The sequence below is a fragment of the Astyanax mexicanus genome, chromosome 19 (assembly GCF_023375975.1).
Source record: "Astyanax mexicanus isolate ESR-SI-001 chromosome 19, AstMex3_surface, whole genome shotgun sequence".
In the NCBI taxonomy this organism is placed as follows: Eukaryota; Metazoa; Chordata; class Actinopteri; order Characiformes; family Acestrorhamphidae; genus Astyanax; species Astyanax mexicanus.
The window spans coordinates 11,244,292-11,256,869 of record NC_064426.1 but is presented as its reverse complement, the minus strand read 5'-3'; the positions used below and the strand labels follow the sequence as shown (position 1 = coordinate 11,256,869).

General features: G+C 34.8%; 1 protein-coding gene across 1 annotated transcript; it reads right to left on the bottom strand.

Annotated features, from left to right (window-relative positions):
• Positions 1–214: 214 nt before the first annotated feature.
• On the bottom strand, positions 215–3,791 carry kcnj2b (potassium inwardly rectifying channel subfamily J member 2b). The gene has a single exon (XM_007237322.4). The coding sequence runs from the start codon at positions 3,546–3,548 to the stop codon at positions 2,235–2,237; it is 1,314 nt and encodes a 437-aa protein (XP_007237384.2). The 5' UTR covers positions 3,549–3,791; the 3' UTR covers positions 215–2,234.
• Between the last annotated feature and the right edge of the window lie 8,787 nt (positions 3,792–12,578).

The following is a 12,578-nucleotide window of genomic DNA, read 5'->3' as shown; positions in this document are numbered from 1 at the left end:
AGATTTAATACAGTGTTAATACAGTCTAAATGCTTCTCATGTACTTTATCATCACTGTCACAACAAAATCAGTATAACAATTTTTTTAGGACATTTCAGATCATTTCACATGATCTCTATAACTGCTATAAAATAATTATTATTAAGTATAGATTATACATGTTGTAAATGTAAATTGCATTTGTACTGATGACAAAAAGCAGCTGTTGCTTATTCTAATCAGATAAAAGTTAGTCTTAAACCACATAGAAAACAATAAATACACACTGTGTAAGTGTATAATGCAGTAAGATAGAAAAAGTACAATAAAACCTATTATACCTATTTTTTAAATTAATTGATTTCTGGACTAACACCACCAAATGCTAATGGTGGCCTTTGTTTCTAGAGGACACTGTGGCATAGAATGTGTTAACTGCTGACGACCATGAAAATCCTTAGCTCAGAGGACATTCAGCTCTCTAATGTGGAAAAAAGCCCGGGGCTAAATCCAGGCTTTGTGTTCAACCAAATCAAATACACTTGCTACATTTTCTGCCTAATCAATTCTCTATTTGTTTACAGAGGCCTGGATCATAGATCCTGGTTCATTAAGTGGATCTGAATTTGAATAAAACAGCAGCTTTTTTTTTAATAAAAGAGAGGACTGACTGATGCATTACAAAAATGAAAAAGGGATCACAGTGGAATGTTTTTATGTGAGATTTAACTGCGGATTTGTAATACAATACAATCATTTTCCTCTTTACAGGTTATCTGTTAATAATCTAGCTCATCATTTGTCATGTTGATGTTTGATGCTGGCCAATGGTGTAAACTGAAAACAAAAATGTAAGCCTCTTTTAAATGTATGAGTCACCATCTTTACACCATAAACACAGCATCTGTAGTGGTTGAGTTTTTCTGCCCCAGCATAGTTTCACATGTTTAAATCTGATGTTCAATCATGACAGCTCTTAAATTTGGCACTCTCTAACCAACTTCTTGAGAGGTACGTTATTTTGGTTTGTATCAAGTACTGTAGGTACTGTAGTACTGTAGGTACTGTTTTTTTTTATTTTCTATCCTCCAAAAACAATAAAAAGATCCTTTTATACACACTTACATCAGCTGTTAAACACCAGTGCATGACTTGTATATCTGGGAAGTTTTTTTCAGTTGTTTTTACTGTTGTTGATTTATTTTAAAACTTATATTTTATTTAATCGTCACTTATGACAAACATTGGCTTCCAAAAATGAACAGAACCTAAAATATATTACATTTAAAATATACAGATTTCCTCATTGCTACATTTTCTCCAAATCATCTCAAAAAGGTAAAACCTCAATTTAAAAAACTATGCTTAAAGAATAAAGCAAACACTAATAAACTCTATTATGCTATAACCTCTGTTAGCTTAAACATTGTTGTTACTTTTAGCTCCTGACCAGAGCTAAAACTGAACTGAATATATTAAATCTGATCAGTTAAAGAAAGAAAAAATATTTGATGCATTTTTGTTATAATTTTACAATGAAAAGTCAGAAGTGCAAACTGAAGCTGATAATACAGAAAGTAAACTGACTCTCAGTATGCAATTTAAGACATAGTATATTACCACTTATAACATATTAGTAGCATAAAATGAAATGCTTTATTTATAGGTTAATAAAGCTTTTAAATGCAGGTAGGTTTGCTGTAGAAATTTAGTAAAAAGGCAAAAGTACTAAATGAGAAACTGATTTCAAAATTTACAGTGTACTTATACATACACTACTAACACACTCATCATTTTACATCATTACTTACTCACATTTTGCAAGAAATTTGACATTTTTTAAACTAATTTCTTAACATGAATGCAGCAAATGCTTATCATCTGGTGACATTAAGCTACATGACACATATGGGGAAAAGTTAAGAGACCAGCTCATTAACAGAAATGTCAAAGAATGTGAAGTAAACCAGAAATACTTTTAGTTTTAGACAAATATGAAAAAGTACAAATATTCTAATTTGTATTACTAAGATGCATACCTGGAACAAAAAACAATGTGTCTCTCTTCATCCAAGTGCAACATTAACAATACATACTCTGTTAAAAACTTTATATAAAGACATTAAAAATATATTGAAAACTGTGTTTTTTTGTTGTCCTTTGTTATTTTTTTAAATACCAGACATTCATCTTATTCCCTTATTTTATCTTTGGTCTTCTAGCATATTAAAACCAGACCACCATATTCTAGCAATCATATTTCAGATTCTCTTCTGAGTGGTCTGGCCTCCAGGAGTACTGTTTCCTGACTGGACGCTGATTCAGAGATTAGGTCGGTGTTTGTGCCCTCTGCTCTCTCACCGAATAGGTCATTCTTAACATCCTCATGTTCTTCATCTTCATCAATGTCTTCTTTATTCATCAGAGCTATTTCATTCTCATAACAAAAGGAGTTGGACGCAGTCAGGATGTACTTTTTCTCTGCAAGATCTCTGGCACTGCACTGCGGAGTGCTGGGAACCTCATACGTGTTTTCAAACTTTGCATAGTCCACCATATAAAGATTTTTCTCCTCTGAGAGAACGGTCTCGAACCGATGACCCCACAAAATCTCGCTTGCTATATAAGAGCTGCGGCACTGTGTGGTCATGGCAGTAGCTTCTACCATTCCTTCCAGAATGACCACTATTTCAAATTCTGAGTTTTCCAACTCCTGCTTGCTCATGTCGTAGAACGGACTGTCTTCATCAATCTCATGAACGATGGTAATGGGGGACACCAAAAATATCCGGTCAATGCCAGTGTCAAACCCAACATCAATGTCCATTTGATCCAGGGGAATGTATTCTCCCTCGACTGTGGTTCGAGACTTGAGGAGCTGTGCACGGACATGAGCTTCCACCAAGTGGCTTTTCCGCAAGTTTCCCACCCTCCACATCAGGCACAACTTAGTGTCCCTCATGGCAATTGTAGCATAATGGCTAAAGACCAGTGTTTCATTCCTTTTCTTGGGCTTAGCCATCTTTGCCATGACTGCACCGATGATGAAGGCATCGATGATGCATCCAAAAATGCTCTGAAAGACGACCATGAAGACTGCAACAGGGCAGTCCTCTGTTATGTAGCGATAACCGTATCCAATGGTTGTCTGTGTTTCCACAGAAAACAAGAACGCTGCCGTGAAGCTGTCAACGTTCGAAACACATATCTGTTCTTCATTTACCAAATCTCCATTTGCCAACGCGATTAACCAAAACACAAAACCAAAGAGCAGCCAAGAGAGGAGGAAAGACAGGCAGAAGATAACCAGCATCCAGCGCCAACGAATGTCCACACAGGTTGTGAAAATGTCAGCAAGGTACCGCTGGCCCTTCTCACTCATGTTTATAAACTGCACATTGCAGTGCCCATCTTTGTCCACAAAGCGGCACTGTGTCTGATGATGTGTGTGCACCTTGCCCCCAGCATTACCATTTCCATAACCATTGGGCACACCGATAGTGGCCAGCTTCATTCCGTCTTCTTCTGAGGACACAATGCTGTAGCGGTGGGCTCGCACGCTTCCCATTACTTCCGGTTGGGATTGCTGGACCACGTCTGCTGTAGAAAACAGTCTGAGTTTTTGGAAAAAGCGTTGGAGAAACAGTTTTGAACTCTTTCAGGAACCAACTCACAGGGAAAATCAGTAGTGTTAACTCCAGAAAAGATGACCGTCTGTGTTGATGCTGTTTAGCTTTTCCACATAGTCAATACTTTGGAATTAGCTGACCAGCTGGAAAAATGACGTGTCTGCCCAGTTGGAAAAGTGAAGTGTCTGAGGAAAAAAGACAAAATGTTAGATTTTTCAACTTTAGTTTGTAGTAAAAATGGCTCTAACAATTTTGTCTGGCTTATAAAAATAACTTTACACTAAGGAATAATCAGTTAATATATATGTTTAAATAAATAAAAATGTTATGAATGTTCCCAGGGTTTCAATGTTGTATAAAACCTCAGAGTTTTATATTGTATTATTTTCAGGTACACTACTATTCAAAGACTTTATAATACCCCAATTTCCATTTTTTTATTAACATTACAGAACCTGAATGTCACTTAATAGTCTGTAAAGGTATAAAAATAATGGTAGAAAGATAAGCAGTACATTTTCAGGGCGGCTAAAAAGAACTGTATTGTATTGTATTCGTTTAATTATTATTATTTTTTACAGATTTTTATTAGATTTCCTCCTTTTACCATTGAATAAATTAAATAGACTAGCTAATTTTATTTCTGTCTTGCTTTTCAAAATAAAAGTAATTACTACCTCCACAACTAAACTAACTTTTAAAATATTTATGGAACAGTTAAAATGTTTTATCCCAGCAGACATAACAACAAATTAAAATACTTTTACCTCAGCAGTGATAATCTGAATTAACTTAAGCATTGCTGTTGTAGTCACACATTAGTTAGCTAGCAACCTTAACAGTGCAATTCTAATCATAATTTCACTTAAGCAGCTAATTTTCGTCATTAATCTAACTAAGTAGTGCCATTCAAGTCGCAACTTGGTGAAATTCACACAGAAAAAGGCAGCCTGTATTTTGGTAAACAAATAGATGCTAGCTAGCTATGTTAGCTAACTGTTCTAACCTCCTACTGCTCGTATTGCTCAGCTTAAATACAGCCAATTCTGAGTTCTGAAAATGGGATGGATGGGGTTGGGGAGAAGATTGTGGCACTATTTGTTGACAGGTGGTAGTGGGAGCGGGTGATATCGCGAGATTTATGGGATATTTTTTTATAATTTGCAGGCATTATGGTGCCCCTATTAAAATGCATAGATATAGGTTAGGTAAGACCCCTGCTGTTTGTCGACTCCCTGTCAGCTCTTAACATATGTCCTAAAATAAATGAGTCATTGGTTAGCTAACAACTTATAGCTGGTCTGTCACCATGGAGATAAATTAAGATTTTAACATTGATAAAAAACATAGATATCCAAACTGCTGATTACTTACAAACCTCTTATAAAAGCAGTATGGATTATACTGTTTTCAACCATATTATTATAACAATACGATAAGAATATGATAAACAAAAAACACAGAAAGATAATTAAAGATCTCTAGTAATGGATCTATGTTCATACTTAAATAGAGAGTTAACAGCTTGTGTGAAAGGCAACTAACATGATTATTGTAGCTCAGATTAACCTCAGTTAATCTTAAATCTCGCTTTTAGCTGTAAAAAAGACTTGTTGGTGAAGGTTTAGCAGGCTGAGTGACAGAAGCAATGATAGCAAAATACGAAAAAAGGGCCATTAATCGTGGACTGCTCAAAAAACTTTTGACCAATACTGTAAGCTAGTAATTTAAACTTTATGGCTATATTTTTTGGAGGGCAATAAAAATGATTTCTGTTTGACCTTTTTACAATGCATTCACATATACATTTGTGTGAAGATGTTCTTAATGTGGCTCTAAGAACACATACAAACAAACACATCCGGCAAAAATTGTGTTGCAGGTGGTTTTGCCGGTAGTACTGCACACATATTCTTTACCAGGTATAGTGATCCACAGGCAAAATACATTTTTATGATCAGCAAATCTATAGTTTTATCACATTTACATTAATCTAATATTATTTATTTATTATTATTATTATTAATAATAATAATAATAATAATAATAATATTCAATAATAATATTTATTGTTATTATTATTATTATTATTATTATTATCATCATATTATTATTATCATTATTATCATATTTTTATTATTATACATATTTTTTTTCATCTACAAAGTTAAGCTACAAATGTTTAAAAGGTCTACAAAAATCTTTAAAGAACAATTACTGTTAATTAAGTGGGATTTAAGATTTGTTGATATTCCTGTTTTTTTTTTTTTTTTTTTTGCTTATTCGAAAATCCTGTACAGGAAAGGAAAACATAAAACATGTGGCACTTTTTGCACGTCTTTTTTTTGCAATATGTTGAAATGTTGAAGTTAAGTAATCATCCTCCATTGTGTAAAGACACGCTGAAGTGTCCAATTTTCCCCCTTTTTTTACTTCATTTTATTTAACAAAAACAACACAAGTGACCTTGCCAAAAGTGCACAAACATATTATTATTATTAATAATAATAATAATAATAATAATGCTTTTTATGTGATATCAAAGGTAGAAAGTATAGATTATATTAGATTTAGCATCATCATAATTGAGAAAGGACAGGACAAATAAAAGCCATACATTAAACATTACCATTTTTATTTTTATGAAGCAGATTTTTTAGAAATCCTCACTGAATTGACTATTCTTTTCTGATGTTCTTTATAGTTTGTTATGACTGATCACTTTTGGAAAACTCATCCCATGGTAGCAATGTCAGTGTGCGTATGTCAGTAAAAACTAGTATAAAAAAATATATAATATATATAACATATAGAAATTATAATATAATATAATACATACATAAAATAGCTTACAAGATATCTACTTCTAAAATGTTGTGTAATATTTATGTTTATGTGCCCCTTTTCTGTTCAAGTAATGTGAAGATTTATTTTTACGAAAATTGTAAGAAAATCGCTCTTATTGTTGAATTAATTATGCTGTATAATAAAGTTCTTAGATGCCTAGAATGCCTGCTCTGTCCTGTCTCACAGTCAAGCATCCCAGAAGACTGTCCTATTTTACAGGATTATGAAAACATGACCGAGGAATGCTCCCTGTTTTCTAAGAAATTGAGAGACTGATTCTGCATTTTCATTCAGGCCAGCATTTACCCATCATCCACTGAGAGTGGCCCAGGCACTGTCTCACCACAATGACAAAATATACAGTTTAAAGTATTATATACGGAGGCCATCTATAGAGGTCTAGGTGCCTGTGAGAAAAAAATACTATACTAAAATACTTGTTTCACTCTAGCTTGACTGACAGGACCACAACAGTGGGTCAGTGGCTAATACAAACACTGCTTCAAATCTCTCTGTGTATAACAGAGTTCTTTGTATCAACATGTACCAGTTCATTTACTCAAACCACAACATAAAAAGGAGGGGACACAACTTATAATTTATAATAATTTATAATTAACCCTAACCCTAATCATAGTCTAGCAAAAACCAACATAAAACAAAAAAACAAAAGATACCCTTTAATTTAAAGGAGATGTTTTAGTACATGATTTACAATTAGCTGAAAAGTAAAAACATTTTGAGCTCTGACAGGCTTGACTTTATATTGTCTGGAGTAAAAAAATGATGTAGCTGTTAGGCACCTTTTTACAAATCAAACCTTGTAGGTTTTGTAAGAGCATTAACCCTTCAACAACCAGTACAAAAACTGCATGACCCACTTGGCTTGTTTACAGCAGTATTTTCCTGCCTCAGTTCTGTCATTTGTTATTGCAACTTCTGTACTGCTGGCTCAGAACACGTCAAAATCTTTGGCTGCATTAGACTTACATTATCTCACCATGATGATGGTTACAATATTCCTTATAAAGGCATAAGGAGGTCGCATTAAAGAGTCTGATGTTCGTAGCTGCACTACCCTTATTGAACATGATATTGATATGGGCTGAGCTTAACCAGCATGCATATCCCATTAATCCACAGAATAGAGTAGTTTAATTGGCTATAGATGGGTATTTGCTTGCACACAACTTTGCTGAAACTAGTTTTAGTGGATGATTTTTTTATTGTTACTTGTAATCAAACCTAATGGGTCATACACATTTTCTACTGATTTTTACAGGATTATTTTCCTTACAAAACCTGACGCTTAACATAAAAAAAACTTAAAGTGGCATATCTTCCTATTAAAAACTATTAGATAAAAGCTTAACATGGCTTAGGCTAAACATACTAAAACAAAAAGCTAGAAATACCCAACGTCTCTCATTTATTTCACTTCAAAATACTTCATCAGAAACTTCATAAGATAAACAAATTAGTCAAAGTCAAAGTCAAGTCAACTATAATTCCACATTACTAACTCGCTGTAAAAATCCAGATAAACACTAGTTTCTCCTGACAACTGGTTTTATTTATGCTGGCCCATAATGGTCAAAGTAGCTGAGAATGCAGCACATCCAGGAGAAAAGGTATCCTATACTCATAAACAGGCTGGTGGAGCTTAGCTCTTAGCTCGAGACCTGGTTCAACACAACACTTGTGTGATTGTGCCTTGTCAGTGTGCAGTAGCATTAACTTACATGTAGCTATATTCTCATTTTGACTCATTTTAAAATCTTGTGATTTAAATGACACATTGACCTTTCCTATAAAGTTGTTTCCAGGTAATCCATCATCTTTCACTATATTGGTCAAAACTATTTTCCAAGGTCTTATCAGTGACAACAACTAGATGTACTAGATCTACATTATACAGACCTATGGGTTTACCTTGTCTCACTTGTGTAACAGCACAGGAAGTGATAGGATCAGGACATTTCTGTGCATACTAATCATTGCTACCTTACATCCCAGAAACTATCTAATTTCACGCCTATTGTCTAAATCATCTAAATATCAAAATAACTTATGAGGATAACTACACTAATGGGCGTGGTGCTCTGGAAGTGAGCTGTGTTCAGGTAAATTTCTGGCGCATAACTTGGCCATGGAAAACATTCAACACTGACTGAAAAAAGCCTAGAAAACAGTCAGCCATCAGACATTCATTGTGTTCTTGGCAATCTGCGCCACACACATACACCCTGCTTGTTACACAAAAAGGACATGCAGCAGCACAAACTTAACTTTTACATTAACAATAAAAACAAAACACAATAAAATAACATGGCTGTTCCCATTAATGATCTGCTCACACACCTTCACAGCGTGAATGAGCAGCTCAGTTTCCTCTGCTGGGAAGCCAAAATTAAGCCCAAAACATATCCATGATTACTTAAGAGAATTAGTACATGCCTTTTGCGTGTTTTAAGCACATGGCATGCCCTAAATCAAGCTGCATGGTGCGCTGTTGATGACTTGCCTGTAGATTGTTAAAATATGGCCCTATGTGTCCTTTTTAGCTTTTTTTGCTTGGTCCATGAGACATTTTTATGAGTTAGACCCAACCAAGATGGTGGCTTCAAAGAGTATTAACACCTTCTGTTCTTCTGTAACATATGTGGAAAACTTTTGTAACACGATTCTTTAATTCTTCTAAAATCTCAGTTGTCTGGGAACACTGCCCATCATGCGTATTTAGAATGGCAGACGCTAAGAAATAAAAAAATACAGTACACTGGGTCTTTTAATTTTAACTTATTAGCTGCACTATCAACTGCAGATAAAGAAGCCTTAGATGTACCAATATCATCAAACTTAGTAGGAAGGACTCATCAATCAGGGAAATATTTAAAGCATTTCCAATTCCAGCAACAGCTGCTCTATAGCGTATTTCTATGACATGCCTACTGAAAGATATTTGAGAATCATTTCTATAAAGGAGGCAATTTTAACTCAAGTGTACACAAATAAAGTACTAAACACCACCATAGCATTTACTACATACAGCAGCGTTACCTCTAATTCTTCATTAAACATGAACATAAATACGGGGTATAGAATTCTGTTGTTGTTAGTGTAACCCCCCACTATTCAACTAGTACACATTTCCAGAATAATATCACCTCTCTGTTAGTATTAGTAAACTTTCTACACTGCCTGGCAAAAAAGTCTCCACCTGCATTTAAGTAAGTAAATGATGTGGGGTTGATGCTGCAGTTGGTCTGCAGGTTTAGGTTCAGCAACAGTATGTGCTGAAAGAATGAGGTCAGCTGACTACCTGAATATACTGAATATTGACCAGGTTATTCCATCAATGGATTGTTTCTTCCCTGATGGCACGGCCATATTCCAAGATAACAATATCGGGATTCATGAGGCTGGAATTGTGAAAGAGTGATTCAGGGTGCAAGAGATCAAAGTATTGTTCATTTTCACACATGAACCAGACCTTAACCTCATTGAGAATCTTTGGGATGTGATGGAGAAGAGAGACTTTGTGCAGTGGTCAGACTCTACCATCATCAATGCTGCAAGCATTAATGCAACATTGGATTGAAATAAATCTTGTGACGTTGCAGAAGCTTATAGAAACAATGCCACAGTGAATGCGTTCAGCAATCAAAGCTAAAGACGATCCAACTAAATGTTAGAGGCAGTGTATATGCATTGACGATTTCCTCTTTATGTTTAACCTGCCAAATCCACATCCAGGTCTCTGCATTATGACTGTACTATGAAATGAAATAACTGAAAACGAAGTGTACTTTTTGGCTAGAATGCTTTACGAAATGTGACAAATCATATTTGACAGCTGATGCAATATTGGTGGCCCATTTGCTTTTACACCTGTGTGAAGGCAGGCTCTAAAATAGTTTTTTTTACAAACAGCTGCAACAGATCTACAGTAAATGTGTTACTTTTTCTTTGGACAACAGCTTTACCCTTTCTTTGTGGAGAGTAATAATGTGAGCTGTTTGGCCTTTCTAGTTTTTTGTTTTAGTACATTATCTAATATTAATCTTTCTTCATGTTAAGCAATTTATATTTTCCTTCAAATGAATAAATGCTACTATATGCAAACTCACTACAAAGTAGAAGATGATTGATCTCTAAAAAACATGCCTTGAGCTGAATGTGTCTAAATAGTACAACAAAACTTCTTTAAAATAAAGAGACACACTTCTGGCAGTTGATTACACTGAATCACATTAGAGAGTCATTTTCTGTGAGAGGAATTGATGCAGACCCTGAGCAGATGGAAACTTGTTACATAAACACTCACACACACGCTAGTTAGACTTCCAACTGAAGGAGAAATCAATACAATATTCAATGATGTTTCAGAATGACCTAACCACCAAAATGGCAAGCAGACCTCTGCATGTCTGTGAATGGCTGGATTTTCGATGAGTAATTAGATGAAATAATAAGTTACAGTTCTCTTCACAAAAATACTTCAAATTAACAGATATTAAAACTTGACTAAGTTTTATTATTATACAGGACCAAACTCAACATACAAACAGTACCTGACACACTTAACACATAACCTTAAACATAAACTTAAACATGACCTTATCAAATAACACGAAATATAACCGAATAACATAACCTTCTAACATAACCTGAAACAGAACCTTATAACATAACCATCCAATATAACCTGAAACATAACCTTAAACACAACCTCATAAAATACCTTAAACATAACCTTAAACATAACCTTAAACATAACCTTATAACATAACTTTACAATATAACCTTATAACAAACCTTATGACATTCCTTATAACATAAACATATAACATAACCGTAAACATTACCTTAAACAAAACCTGAAACATAACCTTTTAACATAACATAACCTTAAACACAACCTCATAAAATACCTTAAACATAACCTTAAACATAACCTTAAACATAACCTTAAACATAACCTCATAACATAACATCATAACATAACATCATGTTCAGAGGAAGAAAACTCGACAGATGTCTGTTAGCTTTGTTTAAAGGGACGCAAGCACAAGAATGAATTATTATTTTTACAGTTAAAACAACTTCTAGTATAATATAACAATTCTCAAACAGTGTTAAAATGCTGATTCACCTGCAATTTTCTCCAGATTAACTTCACACAGGATTATAACCCGACAGAGTGACTCAGACTACAGAGTGACTGTACCCGACCCTCTCCACCCAGACTAAACAACAGCACGCGCTTTTCTGAACTTTCCTCTGTCAGTCTGGAACTCTTACCTGCGCGCTCAGTGCAGTGCAGCTGGGCTGTGTGGGTGAAGGCGCAGCTCTGGAGCGGGGTATCCACATCTGCTTCCATCTCCTCTGATTGACTGATTTACACTGACTGCAGCTGATCCGAGGGACCAGCGTGACTCCGCCCACTCACACACTCCTGCTGCACGAGCTCCGGAGGAAGTTCCAGCTTCAGTAACACTGTCTATTATCCATGACATCATAGTCCTATCCATTTTTTTTCATCAGAGAAAAAGCTATAATACACAGGAAATGTGAGCCAAATTGCTGCTTTTGTAAGTCATAAAAAATATGAAAAACATCGAATTGTGTAGTAAACGAAAAATTATAAACAAACCAGAATATTATTTATATTTTAGAGTTTAAAAAAGTAGCACCTCTTGCTTAGATCACAGCTTTGCACATCTTTTCATTTTCTCAGTCAGCTTATGAGGTAGAGCTTTCAGTTAACAGCTGAGCTGAACTTGTCAAGAGTTAATTATTTGAATATCTTGCCTCTTAATGTGTTTGAGAGCATCAGTTGTAAAGTTGTGAAGAGGTAGAGCTGGTATACAGTGAACAGCTCCATTTGAATAATGTTCTAATCCAGATTATGGCAAAAATTACTCAACTAAGTGAAACATTTTGAAAGTATTCTCAAGTGCAGTCATAAAGACCATCACAAGTTACGATGAAACTGGCTCTCATCCGGACTCCAACAGGAAAAAAAGACCAAGAGTTTCCTGTGTTGCACAGGATAAGTTAATCAGTATTTTGGTTTGTCTAGCACTTTAAAGTTACTACATGATTCCTTATGTGTTCCT